General features: G+C 45.0%; 1 protein-coding gene across 2 annotated transcripts in view; it reads left to right on the top strand.

Moving 5' to 3' along the window:
* rgs6 (regulator of G protein signaling 6) overlaps positions 1-24371 on the top strand; it is a 78006-nt gene extending 53635 nt beyond the window's left edge. The window contains exons 3-18 of one of the 2 annotated variants that reach the window (XM_018727283.2): positions 10056-10155; positions 12132-12182; positions 12338-12444; positions 14254-14305; positions 14550-14614; positions 15073-15149; positions 15938-16019; positions 16823-16897; positions 16999-17097; positions 17174-17235; positions 18859-18969; positions 19231-19356; positions 20442-20628; positions 21082-21171; positions 21662-21715; positions 22824-24371. In XM_018727283.2, the coding sequence (XP_018582799.1) occupies positions 10056-10155; positions 12132-12182; positions 12338-12444; positions 14254-14305; positions 14550-14614; positions 15073-15149; positions 15938-16019; positions 16823-16897; positions 16999-17097; positions 17174-17235; positions 18859-18969; positions 19231-19356; positions 20442-20628; positions 21082-21171; positions 21662-21715; positions 22824-22874 (1389 nt within the window). In that variant the 3' untranslated portion in view covers positions 22875-24371. The remainder of the gene's footprint in view (positions 1-10055; positions 10156-12131; positions 12183-12337; positions 12445-14253; positions 14306-14549; positions 14615-15072; positions 15150-15937; positions 16020-16822; positions 16898-16998; positions 17098-17173; positions 17236-18858; positions 18970-19230; positions 19357-20441; positions 20629-21081; positions 21172-21661; positions 21716-22823) is intronic. The other variant, XM_018727284.2, reaches the window with a different exon arrangement.

Raw genomic sequence — 24371 nt, 5'->3', positions numbered from 1 at the left:
ACCACACCAGAGAAGCAAGTTAATGTGCGATCTTATTTGACTTTCAGAGCATTGCAGTAACTGAAAATAATAAGCTGTTAGCATTATTACTGTTATTATGGAGTAGTGAGCTGCTCGTGTCCATCTAGAGGAAACTGCTTCTTTTTAATATGATGGACCACATCGTTACTACAGTGACCCAAAATCTAAACTAAAGTTCTGGACACTTAGTGTAATACACAATAAATACAGCTGGAAATGATTTATATTCCAGTTCCAAATATGAGAAGTTCATAGCTGAATGACTTCACTTAACTGAATATTTAGTTTTGCCCAAACCAGGACCAAATATGCATGACAATTTCACTGTGTATAATGTATCTGCAAGAAAATGCCATGGTGGCCATTTCATACTATTTTTGAATAAATGCCTTACAAGTATTCTGAATAGTAACAATCATACATATTTTCAAATTTAGACTTCAAATTACTTCTGTGTTTCATTGATTTTTAACTATAATACAGAAAACATTAAAAAAAATTATCTGTATGTTTAATTGTTGGGGGGAAAAAAACAGAGCTCAGTGGCAGGACAGCAACTTGGCTTGGGAAATAGTTATATGAAAAAGACTATACACACGGGCCACTTGCTCCTAGTACCATTGAATCAACCCTTGATCGCAAGTTCCCTTTCTTGCTAGTTATTGGGATCCACCCTTTTTGTTTGTTTTTAAGAGTTTGTCATACCTGCACTGTGCTGAAGGTTCCTGGACAAAGCCCCATTTGAAGCGGATACACCTTCAGAATTAACTCCCAACATATACAACAGGACCATCTGATATCATCATCGTTGTACACAAACATGACACTCCTGCTAAAAATCTGCATGGCTGTTTTTCCAGATCATGAATCAAACCCAGAAGTTATGACAATTTTTAACCACTGTACAACAGCAAACATGAATTTTTGGTTCTGTTGTTCTGAATGTTGAAAGCTCAACTGCTCTTATAATCCAGGGGTACATGACTCTGGTCAAGCACCACAGGGTGTGTTGTTTTTTTGCTCAGTTTTAGCTCTTAATTGCTATGTTAAAGTACTTAATTGGATAGTAGGCCACCTCACCTGGTATTTCAGGTGTCAGTCAGACACAGATTGAAATGTATTATTTAAAACCTGCAGGACTCCATTCCTTGAGAACCTGAATAGGGCAGCCCTGTAATAAGCAATTAAAAAAAAAAACATGAAATTCTATTGATAGTATCCAACTCTGTACTTAGTTGTGCTTTTGATGAAACCTTGAGGAAAATCAAGTTGTGATAGAAGTCCTGAGTAACCGGTTACCATAGACATCACACACACACACACACACACACACTGACTGAAACTGCTTGTCCCAAGCAGGGTCGCGGTAAACCGGAGCCTGGTTCGGCAGCACAGGGCATAAAGCTGGAGGGGGAGGGGACACACCCAGGACGGGATGTCAGTCTATCGCAAGGCACCCCAAGTAGGACTCAAACCCCAGACCCGCCAGAGAGCAGGCACAGGCCAAACCCACTGCACCACCCTAACCCTAACCCTAACCCACCTATTACATAGACATTTGCTTTTCATAGTACAGTCTACGTAAATGTGCAGAAAAGGTACCACATGTACATGGAATATTTGATATTCATGTGCCTGACTAGTGTAGTAACTAAAGGGATGGCAGGACTTGAACCTTAAGACCACAGGATTAGTTTTCCAGGTCCTTTTTTATGCTAGATTCCCTGTCTCGGGTGTTGTGCGGTGATACAGGCATTTGAGTGCTGTGGTGCCTGGACTACTGAAACTAGGACTGTTCTGGAAATTCCACCCACACAGTGTTTTACAAATATGGGGGAAAAAAATTGTTTTTCCTTCATATTTCACATGCCATCATTAGTGCTCATTGGAAAGATAGAAACAAAACTAAAAAATATTTGGGAAAAAATTTTCTAATGATGGGTACTTGGCTTTTCAGTAAAGGATAATTAATATTTTTACAGGGTGTTAATATGTTTACATCCAAACAACAGCCATTATACACCTGAGCAAATAAGATCTGCATAAATGATTATTACGCAAGTTATATGTAAACTCTTCAGATAGAAACAAGTTATGTGTGCAAATGGTTATTCAGGTAAACGATAAAGATTACTAACTCTGACAAAAGCCACAAGCCAAAAGTTTATTTCTCGTTAAAGTGTTTAACAGCATGATCTCAAATTTTTTTGTGAACTGAATGTTCAGACTGCAAAACCAGCTTCAGGTGTCATTTTAAAAATTGCATTTAGTTTATCCTAAATTTAATTAAAAATCAAATGACTCAAAAAATGCAGCCTATGCTTATCAAAGGTGTACAGCTTGCGCTTTCAAGCCCTGAGTCACAAATTACAGTGAATTACTGTAAAATGTACAGGTAAATTGTATACACCTACTGGTTTTTTTGTTGAGTGCTCTGAGGGGTCTGTTAATGACACAATACCAATAACAATTTTGAGTAGGGAACACTGGATGGAATGTCTAAACAACTATTAACACCAGCCATTATAACAGCCATAATCAGTAGTGTATACAAATGAGTAGATGCCAAAAATTTTGCAGCTAATAAAAACCTTTATGACTAGACCAAGTTTGTGACTTTTCCACAGACTTACAAAAACTGCAGCTAATGTAAGGCAAGATAAATGTATGGTTTTAAAAATACACACACACACACACACACACACACACACACACAGACTTTCTGAACCGCTTGTCCCATACGGGGTTGCGGGGAACCGGAGCCTACCCGGCAACACAGGGCGTAAGGCTGGAGGGGGAGGGAACACACCCAGGACGGGACGCCAGTCCGTCACAAGGCACCCCAAGCAGGACTCAAACTCCAGACCCACTGGAGAGCAGGACCCGATCCAACCCACTGCGCCACCGTGCCCCCTGTGGTTTTAAAAATAGCTACATTAAAACAGTTACTGTAAGCCAAATTTTACACTAACCAGAACCAAATCAGCATAACACATACCACATATTTACATTAAAGTTTTTAATGTTAACACTTTGAAATTGATGTGGGACACATGGTGATGCAAATCAGGTCAATTGTTTCTTCATAATTTCTCCCACTGACCATCTTGTAACGTACCTTCCTTGCAGACCAGTAGGTACAAGTGCTGTCAGTCATTCATAGTAACAATGGACATTTTCCATTCCAGAATTCTCCAGTGAAAAGAGCCTGATATCAGAAGAGATTTGTGGTTCAAATTAAGAATTTGCACTAACTATAAAATGTACTTTTTAAGTACATTTTAAGTATCTTTAAGTAACAGCTAAACATCCCTTACAAATATGTAACATTTGTAATAAAATCTGATGCCAGCAGTGATTGCAGTAATATTCCGAATAGCTCTGACAGATATTAGAGTATTTTCACCTGGCTTGGGATATATGGAAATTAATGTTCTCTTCCTCTAGTAACATTAATCATCAAATAACCTATTTTACCATAAATTATAAGGAATACAGAGCATATTGAATTGTATATTTTGTACAATCCTTGAGAAATGTGGTGACTGCAGTACTTCATAAGCCATGTCAAGTTCATTAAAAACTATACAGCCATCGACCTATCCATTGTCAACAACTGCTTCTCCTGAGCGGGGTTGCAGCAAGCCAGAGCCTGACCTGGCAATACAGAGCGCAAGGCCGAAGGGGCAAGGGATACCCGCTGGATGGGACACCAGTCTCATTAAAAAGTAGCCTTACCAAAATTAGTCTCACAAAACATCATAATTAATGAGAAAAGAAAATCACACAGGTGCAAAGATAATCTGCTTTCCCTTCAAGCATCAAGGCTAAAAATTCTATGTTAGTGTCAAATTATAAGTAAAATGTTGCCTAAAATTACACACCTGCCTCATCCACAATTGAAGAACCTCTTATCCAGACTGCTACTGGACAGCCTTTTTACGAGCTCTTCCAGTGTGATCTGATTAGTGACAGTGACCTTGCTGTTTTCATTTTGTGAAAATTGCAACACATTTCATTTTGCCTCTGAATAATATTCTGTGGTAGGGTCTGCTGATATGAGAGTCAGAAATTATTACATGCATTTCAAAGAAATACCATGCCCTTTCAAAGTACTCCTTCCCAGTGATTTCTCACTTATCTGTTTCAGGGTCCTAATACAATTTATGTAAATATATTTAAAAGCTATGTAAGTAATTTTAAAGGGGGGTGCGGTGGCGCAGTGGGTTGGACCACAGTCCTCCTCTCCGGTGGGTCTGGGGTTCGAGTCCTGCTTGGGGTGCCTTGTGACGGACTGGCGTCCTGTCCTGGGTGTGTCCTCTCCCCTTCTGGCCTTGTGCCCTGTGTTACCGGATAGGCTCTGGTTCCCTGCGACCCCATATGGGACAAGCGTGTGTGTGTGTGTGTGTGTGTGTGTGTGTGTGTGTGTGTAAAAGTAATTTTATAGTAAACTGCAATTTTGAAATGGAATAAAGTGGTTATTATCTTATTAACTGATAATGTACTTTGTGTGAAGGACCAAAACTGGGTCAGGTGTGTTTGTACTTTTCTGGGAGATCTCACTAAAACATAAACAATCTCAAACTATTTTGATTATCAAAACTTTGATTATCAAACTATTTTGACTACCTCAAACTATTTTGAATCCATCTAGTTTGACTAGAAAACAAGTATCACTCATTTTCCTGGATGGAGAATCAGATGTTATGTTTTGATGAAAACCAAGGAACTGCAAGGTCTCACACTGAACTGATACAGTAAAAATGCCCTGCTGTATAAATCGGTAAATAACTACAGGTAAGTTAATATGTAGTTTGTAGTGTTGGTACAGCAGCTGATAGGCTATTAAATCAAGAAGGTGATTACTTTGGTAAATGAGAAATGTAAGTCTTATAGCTTTTGGAGAAAAGCAATCAGATAGGTGAGTGCATGTTTTGTGCATTTGGATATGGGTTCAAATTTTGCAGTTTGAACCTCACTCCATTTGAAACTCACTCCCTGTGTTTGAGTGAGTTTCCTGTAGGTGCTATGGTTCTGCCCCACAGTCCAAAGACATGATTTTCAGGTGAATTCGTAACTTTAATATTTGTGTGAATGCCCTGCAATAGACTGGCATCCTGTCCAGGGTGTACCCTATCTGGTGCACTTTGCTTCTGAAAGAGGCTCCAGACCCCTTTACTCTGACATAGTTGCTTTGTAAATAGTGTTACAGCTGCATATAATTCACTCCCCATGGACTTTTCCACATTTTCTTGTGCTACAGCATGGAAGTATTATATATTTATCTTGAGAATTTTTGCCATTTCTCAGCACAAAGTACTCAAATTGAAAAAATCTAAACATTGTACAGAATTATTTCAAAATGAAAAAATATTAAAATAATTGAATATTTAAGCATTCACTCCTTTGCAATAGCCCACCAGTATTACCACTGAAACAATAATCTTTACTCCAAGTGACATAATTACTTACCTGAGGTCTACTTTTGTGCAGTTGAGGTGTTTCCCGTGATTTCAGAATAAATACACCAGTGTATGGGAGCTTTCCCACTTACATTTCCAAGGAAACACTACACTATGAAGACTAAGGAGCATTCCAAACAGGGGAAGGATGTAAGAACAATTCCAAGGCACTGAATATACCATGAATCAAATTGCAGTCCATCATTAAAAAGGTGAGGAAATATGGAACATCTATGAATCTGACCATCCTCCAAAACTGAGTGTCCAGGCAAGAAGAGCTGAAATAAGGAAGGCCACCAAGAGGCCTACAGGAACTCTAAATGAGTGACAGTGCTTTATGAGAGAGACTGTAGAAACTGTGCATGAGACATCAATAGCCCATACATTTCATAAATCTGGTCTTTATAGAAGGATGGGGGGAAGAAAGCCTTTGTTGAAAAAACCAATATCACATCTCAGCTGGAGTTTGCCCAAAGGCATGAGAGAAACAACAATCTGGAGGAAGGTTCTGTGGTCTGAAGAGTCCATATTTAACTTTTGGTCACAATGCTAAGCGCTATGCTTAGCGCAAACCTAACACAACACACTGAGAACTGCTTTCCTACACTGAAGTGTGGTGGTGGCAGCATCATGCTTTGGGGATGCTTCTCTGCAGCAGGGACTGGAAAATTCATGGAATATTCACTTCAGGACATTAACCCAGTTCAAGTTAGTGTCCTGAAGTGACCCGGTCAGAGCCCAGTCCTCAATGCATTAAGCATCTGCAGAATGACTTAAAAATTGTTGTTCATGAACAGTACCCACCTTGTTGGAGCTTCAGAAATTTTGCTAAGAATACGTAAAAATTACAGTGTCAAGATGTAAAGGACTGATAGAGACTTGCCCAAAGAGACCAACAGCTGTAATTGAGCCTAAAGACAGTAAAGCCAAGCATGAACTCTGGGGGGATGCTTATGCATTTAATTATTTTCTGTTTTTTTTATTTTTAATACATTCAGTAAAATGGATTTTTTACTTTGACAGAGTGTTTATTAAGTGACAAAGCAGCAAAAAGTGGCAAAAAGCCTCAGTTAAATAAATCATTGTTCCATGCATGAAAAAGTTGCAAGTGTGTGAACACTTTTTACAGGCACTGTAAGTACCTAGACAGAATTGGATGAGAAGGATAGCCATCAGTGAAGTGACCAAGAGGTTAGTTTTAGAAGAAGTTTTTAGAGAAAAATGTCTGCTAAATGAATAAATGTAAATGTAATGTAAATGTAAATATGGTATAATGTGTAAGAATTGTATACATGCACACAAAAGCAGTCCACATGAGGAAACCAGCTTAACTGCTTACTTCAGCTTTTGGGCCCAAGGAGGCCCGGGCAGCAAAACAAGGGCAAAAACACGTTTGGGATCATTTTAATAATCAAGTTCCTAACACTAGGATGCAGGTGTTTCACATTACCTTTTAGTGCATTTGTGACAGGGGTGTTAAGTAATCAGTGGATAGGAGCCAAAAGCACACTGTGAAACAGGTGTCCCCATGGTGACCATCACAAATCTTCATGGATATGCCTGTGTGAGCTTTTGTGCGTTCAGACTTTGTCATTTCTGCCCAGTCCTCCATGTAAATTTGCTCCAGATCTGCCAAATTACACAGACAGCAATTTCCAGGTCATACCATACATTTTGGTAATTTTTCACGTGTTTTTGGGCTATTGTTTATCTGAAACATGACTGTTCAGCTTCACTTACATGCAAATTTCTGCTTAACCGAAACATTCTCAACTTCGCCTTGGGGGGCTCTTCGGAGTTCCCTGCCAGTCCCAAGCCTGGAGAAAGGCGGAGGGTTGGGCATGGCGTTAGCTTCCTCACCCTCTAAAAAACAATTAGCTACATATACGCCAACAAGAATCCAACATGCCTCAACCTTGTAAGGAGATGGGACTTCGTCGAGAAGATGTATGATGCCATGTGGTGAAAGCTGGAAGTCTCTGGAAGCCACAAGACCGATCACCTTTCTCTCAACCAGGACAATTGACATCGGAACATGAAACATGAGGACGATGTATGGGACTGGGAAAACAACGCAACTTGCATAAGCGATGTGGAACTACAACCTTGCTGTACTAGGAATCAGCAAGTCTAGATGACCTGTAGTGTTGTAGCGAGTCTGGATGACCATTAGTTTTGTAGGTAGCTGGGAGCAGTTCCATTATCCATTCAAGCCATAAAGTTGCTTCTTCAGCCACTACCTTCGGCCCACAGTTAGAATGAGACAGCTTCCTGTTCTGGACCAGCTGGGAGACGCTCATCATTTGTTATGCCAGCTGCAGTCTGGCCTTGTTGCAAACACACTCAATAAAGGGGGCCCCAGAGAGGCATGATGGGAATGATTCCACACATGGGTACCATTTCAGTGATTGATGGAAAGGCAGACGGAGATATCCATAACTGCCTGGGGAGATCTGCAGAGTAATAACCTAAAAGGCACCTTGCCCTGCATCCTTGCCACCTCTTCTTCGGCACAGCAGAAAACAGCCACTTTGACTGCTGTTAATTCTATAGGCAGCCGTGGGTGGGGCGGGATGGAGGTCAGATGGACTCTTGAGTAAATGCACTGAAAGTAAGGCTGTCATTTAATTTCATCTGGATAGGGAAATAATCCCAAATCTCTCTTCGGAAGGCTGAGAAGCAGAAAGGGGGGAAGCCTGGTTGACAAAACAAGAACAAGGAGATGTGCACATGTTCCTGTGGGTTGTGAACATGCACACTAACTCGCAGCACATTACCCTGCAACCTTTTCCTGTTCTCTGTTATGGGGTACATTGGTGTAATATTACCATGAAATGTTGGCTACACCACAGCAAGGAAACCTTCTTGCACTGGTGCTTTAAAGCACGAATGAGAGAAACAAGGGGCCAGACTGTATCGGCATGGGGACACAAACAGGCTCCCTTCATGGAGAATCTGAGGGATCTGACAATGACCTGATCCTGTGTACGACACAAGCTCTGGCTTGCACGCCAGCACCTATTTTATCAGGGCCTTGTTTGCTTTTTATCTCTATTGATTCTGGGTTTGAGCAGGCAGCTTGGTGACAGCAGCGGCTCCTCTGGGAGGTGGCCCTGCCCAAACCCTCGCTATAAACAAGGGCATCCGGACACCATCCTACCAGCTGTAAGTTAGGAGAACAGCCAGTCGCTCTTTTGTCATTGCGCTGCCATGGGGGAGCAAGACGGGTCACTTCTGCATGTTTTCGAGAGGAAGAGGCCCATCGGACCAGCCCACTTTTTGACTGCAGTGGCAATGTGAGGGGACATTACAGGAGTGTAGATATGGGCCAGCTGTGTACTTCGATTCTGAAACTCTTTGTATCGGCTCCAGGTCAGATTGTCTTGTGGCTACAGGCTTATATCTGTGGGAATGTAAATGAATAACTATGTGTTTAACTAAGCTTCTTTGCTGTATGGTGACCCTGAGATGTAATCCCAGTTTTTAGAGTACAAAAGCATCACTCTGGGGGGGCAATGGTGGTGAAATTTTTTTTTCCATTGGTTTTTGCTTTTCTTCAAAGCAACTGGTTAAGATACATACAATTTTTTATATAGCTGGATAATTTTACTGAACCAATTCTTAGTGTAAGTACCTTTCTTAATGGTACAATGCCAGGAGGTCAGATTAGAACCTATGACCTTTGTGTTCAAAGGCAGTAGGTCTAACCACGACACTACCAGCTGTCCCTATACATAATAGATGATGCCTACAACTGCTTCCTCGTGCATTTGTAAGACAGTTAACATTGTAAGTTGCTTTGGAGAAAAGCATCAGCTAAATTAATAAATTCCACAAATAAACTCAACTTCTAATTTAAAAACATTGCTTTTCTATCACTTACTTTCTAAGTGTAAACAAGCATGGCATTTGTGGGCCACCGTACTGAAGTCTCTCAGAGAACTTGTTTACATAATTTAAATTTATTCAGTGTATATGGCTTTGCGCTGTGCGTCATTCCCCTCACTTCTCCCCACTTGAACCACAGCACCTAATTTTAGGTCTTGTCTGCTGTTGACGCGAGAGGTGGACGGATGCCTCACTTGAGGTGTGATGTTTATCACTGCCTCTGGGGAATCACTCCTGACAGACGCCCTGGTTTGTTCCCGCTCTTTCTGGCGTAGTGCCCCTGTTGCCTTGGAAACCGGTGGGCCCAGTAAACAGTGGTCTTATATGCAAAGCCTGAGTGACAACAACAAAGAGACCCTCTGACCTTTGTAGCAATGCATTGCCTCTGCTGCTCAGCCCCTGTTCCCCACTCATCGCAGTGGCCTTTACACCGAAAAATAATAAGATAATCATCTACCGTGGGGTGACACCAACCCCAAAGCGGTTATGAGCTCTGCCATGGTGTAATAGAGCTGACACAGGCCATTAGATGCGTGTTTTCAGTTTTAGCCCAACCTTTTGGTCTCTGTGTAAACACTGACTCAGTGACAACCATACTGACGGTCCTGCCTGAACGATGGACATCTGAGAGGCCTCCACAGCACAGCCATGTTCACAGTTCCCTTTGCTGTGCTCTCTCTGCAGATCGAAGACCTCGTCAGTCGCCTCCAGGATGAGAAGGCCGGAGGTGTACCCATCCGGACAGTAAAGAGCTTCTTATCCAAGATCCCCAGTGTTGTCACAGGTGAGCATCCCTATCCCCTTCCTCTCCTCGTGTATGACCAGCAGCTCCTCACACACCCAGACACGCCTTGGCTCCCATGAATTCCAGAGCTGTTGGTATTTGCAGTCTGGTCTGTAAAAGTGCTGATGTGGCTCCTACATGTCAATCAAACCTGCAGCAATCTGTCACATGGATGAAACAAATCTCAATATCTTTGCCTGGTGTTCCTGTAGGGTTCTTGGTGTCTGCCATCCTTAACCACAGTCCATTCTGTCATACAGCACTTCCACAGTGCAGAAAAATTAAACGCATTATGGATCGCAGCAGGAATGCATTACTATAAATCATAAGCTCTTGTATAAATGAACCACCATGCTATAATGCATACAGAGTGGGCTGACAGACAGCAGGTACCACATGGAGATACGAGGTGAGGAATTCTGAAGCCTGAGATGAGGGAAAAAAAAGACTTTAATCACAGCTAGACGTCACAGTGGAGCTGGGATGATGTGAACAGAACCACATTTTGCAATTATTTGACCCGTTTACTGGGCGGTGACAGTTTCATTTGACCTTGCGTGGAGTAGCTCCTTTCAGAAACAAACCAAATGGGGACAGATGCAGAAAATGAAAGAACTACAATATGAGCAGTGCTTTACGTTTCAAAATCGTTTAATCCCTATGAATTCTATTTAATTTATCTTTTGTAAGGGTGTCTATAGTGAAGATTTTATTCAGGTCAATGAGACTCTCCTTTTGTAAGGAGGAGCAGCCTTTTTGTTTTGCTTTAACGGCTGTCGAGGAGTAAAGGAATGATAGATGAGTTCAGTTATGTGGGCGCCCCAGCATGGTGTCACTTCTAACCCCAGTGCACAGTGGATAGTAGCACATACGGTACCCCAGCCAGGATCCGCAGCACAATCCAGACATCTGTGGCATACCTGGGCCAACAGGAGCAAGGTATAATGAGGAGTAATGAAGGGAAACGAGGTGTGGGGAGGGATGTGCGTAATGGCTCTTTCGTCTCTCCCCGTCTGTCCTTTTCTCTCCTTCTCTTTTCATCTCTGTCCCTAGCCTGTCTTAGTGATGTCTCTCTTGTGTGTGGCAACCCAGTTTGTTCCATCCACTTTGAACTGTGGTGATAGTTCTACTGTTTCATTTATTTAGCAGGCACTTCTCCCAAAAGCGATTTACACTGTTTTACCCATTTATACAGCAGGATAATTTTTACTGTATAAAATCTGGGCAAGTACCTTGCTTAAGGGTTCTACAGCAGGAGATGGGATTGGAACCTAGATCCTTTGAGTTCAAGGCAGTGACTTTAACACTCACATCACCTGCTGGCCCTATGTAAACCTTGTCAGGCATCTGGGGCTCTGAGCTGTCGAGCTTGTCATATGTGTGTGTGCATCCATGTTCAGAATGTATCTGGTGGGAAGAGTTTGAATTGTAGTTACCAGACATAGAATCACTTGTGTTCCCCCCCAACAGTGGAAAGACATGTTTCAGATGAAGCAGTGACTTTAAATGAGCTGTATCATGTTTATGTGTGTGAGTGAATGTGTGTGTGCTTGGCCTGCAATGGACTGGTGATTTAAATGTCTTATTAATACCATATTCCTTTACTGTAGGATAATTGAGAAATATAGACAACTATACATTTGTTCTTCATTTGCAAGACTGTAATTATATCCATGTAATAGTATCCCTAGAATTTACAGCTATTGATCTTGGCCCAACACACAGTGGATGACATACAGTATGTATATCATGGCAGAAGATAGAAGAGAGCAGAGCACCTGATGAATTAATGAAGAATGCAATGTTTTTGTGTAGTTTTGCACACAACAACAAACTGTCATTTAGTAGGAAAGGGTTTGCCCTACCTGATACCTGCAGAGTATTTCAGTTCACTGGTCACGAACTCACAGACTAAGGGTGAGATGATTTACACTCTGCCCATAGTGTGATAATGGCTCATGTGTCATCACTAACAGGTGCAGACATTGTCCAGTGGCTGATGAAGAACCTCTCCATTGAGGACCCAGGTATGGAATCTCTGTTTGGTCTCTCTCAGTAGAGGACAATGCAATGAATGTATGTACATGATATAACCTGAGATGTTCGGACCATCAAGCCACCCAGCATCTGGTTGAGTTCAGGTTCTTTGGTCCATTTTCTTAAACTCAGTCTTCCTCTGCAGCCGAAGCTATTCATCTGGGGAGCCTCATCGCTGCCCTGGGCTACATCTTCCCAATCTCTGACCATGTTCTCACACTGAAGGACGATGGGACGTTTTATCGCTTCCAGGTGAGCCAGTTAGCTGTGAGAAATAGTTGAGTGCTAGAAAAGTGATGACTAAAGCGTCGTCCTGTATGATTCACAAACCATTCTGTCATTCCCGAATCCTGTAGGACCTATTCCTCAGTACTGGCTGAGAATTTTCACGTGGTCACCATCCTTTCTTCTGGCGCAACATCAGCACTGGGCCTTGATTATGTTACACTGTGGTTTGCTGGAGTTTGCCGCTCAGAGAAAAGATTACAACTGTGAAAACTAATATGAACTTTACTATCAGTGTAATATATCAGTGGTACTTTCGACAATATGACTAATGTTTCACATGTGTAGGTGTGCTGTTATACCTGCTACCAAATATGATTAATTTATTACATGTAAATAGCCCTGGCTGCTATGAGCTGCTAACAAAGCTGTTGCTCTGTCGTTTCATCCCGCATCTCTGTCACATGATAGATGTATTTAAGGCCAGGGTGTCCTTCTATTGTGCGGTCAGAAGAAGCTGGAAGAACATCACCTACAATGCACTGGGGCTAAAATTAGCCTGTTAATATGTCACTGTGCAATAGGCAGACGTCAACAGATGCTATAATAAATGAACATGCATCACTTTATTATACATATGGATTCATCTTACATTCTGGCTGTTTTTGGAACATTGCAGGAATAGAGACATTTGAGCAAACCTAAAAATAGGCTGTGCATCGAAGATAGGCTGGGATTTAATGATTATGTCCCGCTGAGCTCTAAGCAGAGTAAGCAGTGTGTGCACATGCATTCTCCGTTGCTTTCTCTCCATGCTACCAAGTGGAGTCGTTCCGAGAGATGAATTTGCCCCTATAAGGTGATCAGGCCACAGCAAGCTCACGATTAGCCTGGGAAGTCACTGGAAAAAGCTGAAGCCATCACCAAGGTTCACGGCCTTGACCAAGAACAACAAATAGGTCTGTGCAGCATCCTCCTCGTATTTTTAATTCTGCAGAGCTCCATGCCATCATTAAGAATCTTGACTCAGTCGAGAAATGTCATCATTCATTGACAGCCAGCCATTAGCTTTGTGTGGTGATGATGGCAAGCAGCATGGGTGGTCAGTCTTGTCCCTGGACCTTGTATGGTTGTGGTACAACAGAAAACCCACTCCTGTGAATTTGTCATTGTGCAAATAGCGAGAAGTATTAGTAAATCTTTTGGCATGCAGCTGTGAAGAACACTTCACCTCATGGGGCCGACAATGGGAAAAGGAGCAAGCCTTTTTCTTGCAACAAGTCACTGTCATGTCAGGACAAATCGATAGGTGCCTATGTGCCTGTGTGAGGGGCAATCCCACTTCCACCAATAACTGAGTAACGGACAATGGATTAGTCCACTAGGGGCTGAGGGAAATATTGATGCTAACAGATCTAAAATTTATGACTGGCAGTGTGCTGAAGAACGTCATCAATGTCAGACAGCCGAGATCCATCAGCAGTTTTCATGGGTCATTGACCTCTAGATAGGAGTCAACCTCTATGATCTGATTGAGTGCCTGGCCAGTGAAACTGCCAAAAGTAGAGGATCATGGAAGTGGTGACAGGCAATATCTGGCAGGAGCAAAAGCAAAAATGAAATACATGCTGTAAAAGCACAGTTCACACAGCCGAGAAAGACACCTCCACATATAAGCGAATTAAGCAGACACCGGCGGTTGAGAGCGGTTGAGAGGAGGCCAACACGTAAGTGCAGGCATTCAGTCTGCTCACTTTATGGTACCAGTCCGCTATTATGTCAGGATAATAAAGCGTTGTAGGCAACTGTTGAGTCAATGGCTCCCTTTCTCCCCAGGCTCCATACTTTTGGCCATCCAACTGCTGGGAGCCGGAGAACACAGATTACGGTAAGAGTGGCCATGGTGTCTTGTAGCCCTGGTATAGCTGTATGGTTTCGTTGACCCCATTAGGACATGGAGCCTCTGTAAAGGCTTTTTAGAGAGAAGGGGGCGCCTCTCTGGCGGCCACCATCCAAGAGGTCAGCTCAACATGCTACATCCAACCACAGGGGTCAAGTGTGCTCTGGGAACAAAGTTGCTGACTAAGCACTTAGACCGGGTGCTGTCACTCTGTCTCTCGCTTCTCTTGCAGCCATTTACCTTTGTAAGCGGACCATGCAGAACAAGGCCCGTCTGGAGCTGGCCGACTACGAGGCTGTAAGCATCACTCTCACTCTCCTCTGTCCATCCCTCATGAGGACAGAGTGTCCTTGGCATGTGTTTCAAGCGGAGCACATTCGAGCTCCGTAGCCCTGCTGCGAGCAGACTGCAGAACCTGGAGATCCCTCCATAAATATGTCAATCCAATGTATCCATTTGTCACTGGTTGCTCGCAGATGCTTCTGAAAAATAGAAACATTATTAACCCCAAAGGAAATTTTACTGGGTTAACACTTTACACTCCCGTTGTTCCTTGCTCGATTTACACAGTGAGACTGGCTGTGGTGCAAATAAGGTGGGATTGCACTGTGTTGGAGGATGCTCCTTGAAGTGGTATCACCCTGGCATTGCGTAAAAACCCATGAAACTCATGGTCTCGAGCCTTCCGATGTCTATATGTCTGCTGATTGAACTGAGAGCCTGTGGTCAGTGTATACTTGTCTCTGGACTTACAGGAGAACCTGGCCCGGCTTCAGAGGGCCTTTGCCAGGAAGTGGGAGTTCATCTTCATGCAAGCAGAGGCACAGGTCAAGTAAGTGAGAAGTGGAAAGGCTATTAAGATTTCAGCATGGGGGGCACTGGAACAATGTGCAGGACAAATCCTGGAAGATTTCACTGTGTTGAAACACCTGTCTGACCCATCTCAGGACATCGCCACTCCCGTTTTCTGATGTTCCTGTACCAGAACAATCCAGCTATCGTGTGCATTGCAGCACTGTTGCACCTCTGTCTCTACAGCCCAGTCCATTTACAACCCAAATATCCTACATTGCAGAACCCGTCTATTGGCATTCGTTGCATGCTCCTGCTTTATCCTGGAGCACTGTACTTTATTTATTTTATTTATTTATTTTTGCAGGCACTACATTGCTAACATTGCTGACACCTCATTTATCACCAGCATGGGTACCTGATGCTCATTGAACAGCACCATCTGGCGGCAGAGAATTGTCACCCTACTACAAATCCACGGATCATTTCAACGTTCGAGTCGCCTTTAAAAATATCTGATGGGGTGCGAGAACCTAAAATGACTCATCGCTCGACACTTAAAATATAGTTAATCTTGAGAGAAATAATCAGTAAAGGAAGCCTTCTAAAGGAGGCTGGTGGCAGGAGGGAGATGGGCTGTTGGAGGCACGAGGAGCTGCTCGGTAAATGTCAGTTATGTAAGAAGGAGGATTCCCCAGTGGCGGAGCAATGATGCCTCTGTGAAGCAGCACGGCCGATCTCGAACTTACACTCTGAGGCCCACGTTAGACTTGAAATGGCATCATGCAGCAACTGGTCATCCAGTGTCCCTTGTTTCTGTCTCCTCAGGATTGACAGAAAGAAGGACAAGACGGAGCGCAAGATCCTCGACAGCCAGGAAAGGGCATTCTGGGATGTCCATCGGCCAGTGGTGAGTGTACAGGTTAAAACTGAAAGGACCCAGCATGTTTTCCTTTATGGGTCGTTTCTAAAGTCGGCCTTAGGACCCTAAGGCTGTAAACATGGCCCTACAAACTGGGAGAGGTTGCTGTACTTTCAGCTATGGTGATAAAGGTCTGAATTTAATTTATTTATTATTTTACTTTATTGTCATTGGAGTCATAATATTGTTATATTATTTACCCATTTTTATTTACTTTTTGGGGGGTGCAGTGGTGCAGCAGGTTTGGCTGGGTATCGCTCTCTGGCGGGTCTGAGGTTCAAGTCCCTCTTGGGGTCCCTTGCAACGTACTGGTGTCCAGTCCGGGGTGTACCCCCTCCCTCTCCAGCCTTGTGCCTTGTGTTGCCGGTGTTGGCTTCTGCTTGCTGCGACCCCACTTGGGACAAGTGGTTTCAAACTCTGTGTGTGTGTGTGTGTGTGTGTGTGTGTGTGTGTGTGTGTGTGTGTGTGCGCGTATTTACTATTTTTACCCATTATGTAGTTTTCATTCTGGAGTTAAGCACCTCTGGAACCAGTAAAATTCCATATTGGGATTGGGAGCAAAAGACTGTTCATAGGGTGCATTCTGGGGTGTATGAAAAGGCAGAGCAGAGACATGCAGGTTCGTGTATATCTGCAATGAAGAACACCTGCGGAAATTCTGCAGAAACAATAATTAAGCACATTTAAGCTTTATTGTGCCTCCTCACTGAGCCTCCAAAGAACTGAGAGCTCTCTAAAAAAACACCAGTTCAATATAGATATTGCAGAGGCTGACCGTGACTCCTTTACAGCCAGGCTGCGTGAACACAACCGAGATGGATATCCGCAAATGTCGGAGAGAGAAGAACCCACAGAAAGTGAAAAAGGTAAGCAGTGGGGTGAACCTGTGGGGTTGTGGGGTCAATAAGCGCAGTCAGTCAAAGGAAGGACAGTGGAAGTAACAGATCTGTCAACTGCGCTATTGCAGTCAGTGTATGGGGTGACCGATGAGGCCCAGACACACAGCCCCGTTCACACACCGTCACAGCCCATCAGGAAGGCCACCAAAGAGGACGTGCAGAAGGAGGTAACACACACAATCTGTTCGTCTTTATCTCAGATGTCGGATTGGATTAACAAAATTTTACATTTTCTTCATACAGATATCATTCCTAAATACACAACTGGACAGACACTGTATGAAAATGTCCAAAGTCGCTGACAGGTGAGTGTAGAACAGAAAAATCTCCTTCTGTGCAAAGCCCTGCTTCATCTGTCAAAGGTCTTCAAGAACGTTGAGATCTGGAGTGGACAGACAGAGCTGTTTACCGCAAAGACCCCAAGGGACCAATCCCAGTGTGAAAAACCTCAGCTGGAGAAATAACAGCACGTGGAGTAAAGAGTAGCCATGCACTGTGGGGCCTGAACTGGATCAAGACTGAAGTATCTTTCTGATGTCGAATCTGGGCTGAGGGCCAGCAGGGGCCAACTCCACACGTGTTGGGATCATTTCACCCGTCACCTGATTTACAGCACCATCCACTCCTGTATTTCCAAACACATGTAACTGCCCTGTATTTACACAAGTCCTGTGTTTCTCAACACCTGCAGCATCACTGCTCTGACACTTCACGTGTGAACTTCTCCAGGGATCCACCATGTTCCGGCAAACCCTAATCCTTATCACCACAAAGACAAAGTCCATCTGCGTTTGTTGAAAACGGACCAGACAACTCTGGCACAGCTGCAAACCATTATTATTGTTGCTGTTTTTATTGATTTGTTGCTTAGCTGACACTTTTATCCAAAGCCGCTTACACCGTTTAATCTATTTATACGGCAGGGCATTTTTTACTGGAGAAGTTAACGGTAAGTACCTTGTTCAAGGGCAATAAAGTAGGAGTACGGAATGGAGCTTAAACCAAAAACTCGGAGGGTACACTCCCACGTCCACAACCACTATGTTCCCTGCTGTCTCTCAGGTCTGTTAGGATGAGCCTGTAGGAACCAGAACTAAGGGCCAGAAAAGAACCAGAAGAGGATCAATTCGATTACTGTGTTTCTTCACTCATCAAGAGACAATTAGTTGTTTCTTAAATGGGGTGGCTGGTGATTTAGTTGGGGCCCCGTAACACTTACTAACCAGCCAAGTTATATTAATACACCGCCTCAATATCAGCTCTGCTGTTTTACCCATCAGTGTACCCACAGTTACCCCAAAGCCTCTCTGCCTTGATCACCACCAGCGCAGCCGAAACCCAGCTGGTGTGTGGCTCCGTCAGGGTAGCGTTCAGTGAGATGGAGAGCGGGGCTGTCTACCGCACAGATTAATGGCGAGCCGCACACACCGCGGGGTCTCTGCCTGCACCCGCTCTTGTTATTTCCTTCTCTGCTAAACTGAATTACAGGAAGGGGTGTCGGGGGGGAGACGCTGCTGATTGAGCCCCTTGTTTGAGCTCCGCTGTTTGGGTTGTGCCGGAGTATTAAGTTGAAATATTTTGCTCTATACAATATAACCACTCCTGCCTGACATCCTTCAGAGCTGTCATAGGAAAATCACCCATTCTCCACAGTGTAACACATTTAAATAAATTTAAATAATGACATTTTTATCAGTGAGTTGGTGCAGGTTAATTATAGGGAAACTACAGCACCAGTTTCACACTCAAATAAGAGCCCTGTTGCTGTAGTTCAGTACATTATTTGTTTACTAGGTGGTTTTGTCCAAATGTACTCATTCTCATAAGTACCACCGTGGTTTAACTCATGGAGTTTGAGCCTGAAACCTCTCGTACCCAAGGCCAGTTCCCTAACAACTCCATCACTCTGGTTTTTGCACTTGGTACAGCTTGATGAGCTACACGGAGCAGTTCCTCGACTACGACCCTTTTGTGACGATGTCAGAACCCTCTAACCCATGGATCAGTGATGATACCACCTTCTGGGACCTAGAAGCCAGGTGAGCTCTGCTTATTGTCAGCATCACATTATTTTCAAATGCCTTACTGTGGAGAGTGCTGAGATCTGCGCAGGACAGGACATAAACACAACCACCTAATGACAACCAGTAAGGGCTTCGAGCAATATGTGCTTGAAGTGCAACTTGGCATGGTGGCTCAGCGGGTAGAGCTGGTGCCGCACAGTTCCTGGGATGTGTGATCCAACGTGCGCTCAAATGTGAATCATGGCTTGACTGTGCTCTCTCCCGCGCTATGAACAGCAAGGACCCCAGTCAGCAGCGCGTCAGGAAGTGGGGTTTCTCGCTGGAAGAGACACTGAAAGACCCTGCAGGGCGGGACCAGTTCCTAAAGTTCCTTGAGTCCGAGTTCAGCTCAGAAAATCTACGGTGAGTCAACGTGTTTCTCTTCTAGTGACCCATCCGCTCTCCCTCTGCAGAGCTCCTTCCTCTTGACCACCACTCCTCCACTCCTCCAATGAACCCCCCCACTGTTTGGCAACTTGTTCTACTATCTGTACTTGCCTTGCAGACCCCGTGGGCTTGTGTCTGCTTGAGTTCCCAGTGCTCTGGTCGATAATGACAGCAGAGTGGTGCAGCAGGTGACATCACTGTCCAACAGCTCCTGGCTGTGAGATTAGATGTAGGTTCAGTCCCCAGTCAGTTGTGTGGAGTTTGTATGTTATTCACGCCTGTGTGTGGGTTTCCCCCCCAGAATCCAAAGACATGTATTTCAGGTGAACTGGTGACTTCAAATTGCCCATGTGAGTGTGTGTCACATTGCTATAAACCTGTGCAGTTAAAGTCACCTCAGATGAAGGTGCCAGATAAATCCTTGCTAATAATCATTGTGTGTGTCCGCTGCGCCATGGCAAGCTTCATGTTTGGGTGGAGAGAACACAGCAAGTAAGGAGGTGGAGAGATCAAGGAGAAGCTCTAGGGACAGGATGACCATACTCCAGTGAGTAGGGCCCTAATGTGCTGCAGAGACAAGGCAAAGCACCACACTATCTGTTTATCTTGTGTTTTGCTGTCCAACCACTCTGCTTCCAGACAATTAGGCGGCGTGTCTCTTGAACACCTTGCCCCGAGGCACAGGAGGAACGCACAGCCCCACCAGCAGGGGGTGCCCTACAGCACGTGCGCGCGCGCGCGCGCGCGCGCGCACACACACACACACACACACACACACACACATTTTTGGAACCGCTCGTCCCATATGGGGTCCCTGGGAACCGGAGCCTACCCGACAACGCAGGGCGTAAGGCCGGAGGGGGAGGGGACACACCCAGGACGGGACGCCAGTCCGTCGCAAGGCACCCCAAGCGGGACTCGAACCCCAGACCCACTGAAGAGCAGGACCCGGTCCAACCTACCGTGCCACTGCACCCCCCCTGCCCTACAGCACTTGTCAGTCATTTCTCTGATCAGTTGCTGGAGACAAACGCTGAAAGATTCTCTGTGGCTGTGCTCAGGTTCTGGCTGGCGGTGCAAGACCTCAAGCGTCGCCCCCTGCAGGACGTCCCCGGTAGGGCCCAGGAAATCTGGCAGGAGTTCCTGGCAGAGGGCGCCCCCAGCTCCATCAATCTGGACTCTCACAGCTATGAACGCACCAGCCAGAACCTCAAAGACCCGGGGCGCTACAGCTTTGAGGATGCCCAGGTGAGCGGGAGTTGAAGCCCCCAGGTGCTGCACCGAGACACAAGCGCGTCTAAATACAGACATACCTACACACACTCACTGGTGCTAGCCCCCCCACCCCCCACTCCACAGCACCAGATGGATCCAATGTGACAGGAAACGAAGAGCCCGCCGAGACTGTGTTTGCCAGGGATTAATGACCCAAGTAATGGCTTCCAGTTTCCCGCCCCCCAGACTCCTCCAGTTCACTGTGCGTTAGTGTTGGAAGGCAACTGCATCACAGCGCATTACTGTCCCTTGTTCAGCGCCAGGTGGGCCTGGCTGGGGGTTGGAGCCCTCTACACACTCACATGCACACTCACACTGTTACAGTCCCATGTAGACTGTAACTGGAGACTCCTCCCCCCACACACATACACATACGCATGTGTGCATGCATGCAAATAGTAACCCCTTGCCCGCCATCTCTTGCAGGAGCACATCTTCAAGTTGATGAAGAGTGACAGCTATGCTCGTTTCCTGCGCTCCAATGCCTACCAGGACCTCCTGCTGGCCCGGAAGAAGGTGCCTCTCATCTCCCACCGCACTGCCTGCACCCCGTCAGTCCCTCAGAAACACACTGCTGTGTAGCAGCACAAGCAAAGAGAAGCTGTCCGTTGTCTCCTAGTTTGCAGGAAGACAGCTTCATACTAATGCTCTTAGTTCAAGTGATAGGAATACAGCAAATTAATTAGAATACCATCAAAAAAACTATTTTTGTATATCTTCCTTCCTGCTGTGAAGGTCTCTCCAAGGCAAGAACAGTATCCCTAATAACCAGAGGCTGGTATTTTAATTACTGCTGCACTGATCACCTGCCTGCTCTTGTGGCCAGCATGCAAGAGTGCCCCCTGCTGGAGACTCCAAGCACTGCCCTCAGCACCTGCACCACAGGCCAGAGCTAACCCTCATTTTGTCGTTTCTCCTCTTAACCTCCACCCCCGGCCTGCACCTCCACAATCACATGATGCATTGCCCACCCCACCCCCTCACCCCCCAACCCACCTCCCAGCAGCCTGAGAGCGAGCAGGGACGCCGTACCTCCCTGGAGAAGTTTACTCGCAGCGTGGTGAGTATCCCACTGCTCACACCCAGGGAATGACCCTAACCCTAACCCTAGTAATGCACTGACCCTAAACCCTAACCCGAATGCTAATCCCAAGCCAGATTTCCTCCGCTCTGCCTGTCCTGTACAATCACACATTCCTGTGCTCTGCTCACCATGTCCCTGCTGAACACCTTTCCTCATCAGCATATTACAGGCATGTTTTAAAAGCAGGATGACATTAACATAAAAGTTACTGTCAGAAGGTCATCTGTCACACACAGCAGCCAGAAAAGAACCCTTGAAGCCACATTACACGTGTTTAAATGTGATATCTGCCTATCTATCTATCTGTCAATATCGGTCCTGCAAGTAGCAGTCAGATCTAATTTTCTGAAGGTTTTGCTCCATACTGATTATTTCATAGAAAATTCAAATTGTATATGATGGCTTTTATATTCAGTCACCATTAGCACTGGTCTGTCTCTTGCTTGGTCACCTGCGCAGCTGAGGGGGGGGACATTCTGAGTTGTGCATTTGCTTCAGTGTGTTTGAAATTTCATGATGCCCTCAGAGTGACAGAGACACACACGTGCACACAGACATACGCATATTTACACATCCCTGCTTAACGTCTCCCACATAGTAAACTTCTCGTAGTCTAATCCAACAAAAGTGGGATATCGGCTTATTGTCCTCCTGGTAATGCACAGAGCCAAAGGGCAGCAAGGAGGACAGCTGAGGACTTGGACTTGTTCCTCTTCTAATACTCCTACTGATCTATACCTCCGAGCTAATCAGTTAACACAATTTCCTTGATAAAAATTGTACAATAGGTAAAGTGTCCAAAAAGATCCTACAACCTATATATGCTGACACAGATGAACACTTCTATTAAGCAAATCCAATGAGATACAAGGAAAATGCTATGTCTTACCAGGGTAAAGAGGCATCCACTGAAAGTCTACATTGTTGCTTTGACTCATGCTGAGGAACCATGGAGCGAGTGTTTCTGTCTCTTTGGGAAGCACAAACAAGTGTGTCATTGTTGCTTTGGACCTGGCCACTGTTTGTGTGTGTGTCTGTGTGTGTGTGTATTTCTTAACCCCTCTCACCATTTTGTCGTCCACAGGGGAAGTCGTTGACAGGTAAACGACTCACAGGGCTCATGCAGTCCTCCTGACGCAGCCTGGGCCCGGAGTAGTACCGGCGGGGCCCCCGAGTGGAGTCACTGCTGCAGGGCCGTAGGAGGTGAGGACAATGGGACATCGGGGGCGGGGGGGCAAGCCACGGACACAGGCGGGGCAGACCTTCCTTACCTCCCCACACAGGGTGCGGTGAGTGCATTTGCCAGGAGCAATAACTCTGGGTTAACGATGCTGGAAAGGACAACACTCCCTCTGTGTTATTAATCAGCAGAAATGCGACTTACGGTGGAAGAATGTGTTCTGTTCCTCCGCATTGTCTTTTTTCTAATGGAAACAAACATCGAGTTATGATCTGAAAACTAGATGAATGTGTACCCCAGTAGTCCTCAGCCTCAAGTTATTTCTTAGTCTCAAGTTATTGGCTGCGTCTATGAACTCGAAGGACGAGCCCGTTTGTTTCCCCACATTCCAAGGGCTGGAGACATGGACACATGCCGACGTGGCGCATCGGAAAACACACGGGCCCCATGCTCCTACAACTGCTTAATAGGACAATAAAGACTGGTGCGGAGGCCCTGAACAGAGCACCATGGTGAAGATCAGGACAGATCCATGGGACGGTTTGGCCGCTGAGAAGACTTTACTGCTGTCATCTTTAACTGTGAAAATCCATTCATAAGCTACTTCTGCAAGGGAAACATTGCGTATTTGAGCATTGAGCATATAGGACTTCAAGTTGACATTGTCTGTCAAACTGCACGTTTGATGGTGGACAATGTCTGCTTCGAATATTAGAAGCATCACACAATCATTTCCAAACCAAAGCGGTTGTTGCGGGAAGGGGGGTGGAGCTAACTGCTCGTGCAACCGTCACAAGCTCTTACATCACGCTTCCTTTAGGCACTTTATGCATCACTCTAGTTATTTTAAGCGTACGATTTCTGGGAAAGGGTCCAAACAGTGGATGCAGCAGACTCCACATCAAGGACCTGGGGTATTTATTAGTTACGGGCGTGAATATTACGGGTGTGAAGACTTTGCAGGCGTGTGGCAGCAGTGTCATAGTGGCGCACTTTAGAAAAGCTGGTGACAGAACAATCACTGAATTGTCATTGCAGATGTCTGGCTTTTGTGACAGCATGCAAAAACCTCCCGATCACTGAAGGTTTAGTCCCGTACGCTGATGCTGGAGATACCCAATGCAGCTCCAGGCCAACAGCAACACACACAGTGTAATCCCGGAATGTGCTTTCTCCACAGGATGCTATATTCCCAGCACTGGCTGGGCATTTCCTCTTTTTACTAACTGTAAATAAAAGCTGAATGTAAGACCTTCAAAACCTTTATGAGCCTAGGCTATAAAATATGTTGCAGGATCATCAAACGCATTCGCAGATTACAAGTATCACCCCATGGTGCAGTGCTGTTCCATAGAATGCGTGGTTTCAGGGGCCCGTTGTGCTTTTGTGACACATTCGCAAATGCAAACCAAAAGTGTGATTCCTCTGTCAAAACAGGGAGTCCTGGGCTTC

The sequence above is a fragment of the Scleropages formosus genome, chromosome 15 (assembly GCF_900964775.1).
Source record: "Scleropages formosus chromosome 15, fSclFor1.1, whole genome shotgun sequence".
Lineage (NCBI taxonomy): Eukaryota > Metazoa > Chordata > Actinopteri > Osteoglossiformes > Osteoglossidae > Scleropages > Scleropages formosus.
This window is presented reverse-complemented; position numbering and strand designations above follow the sequence as displayed.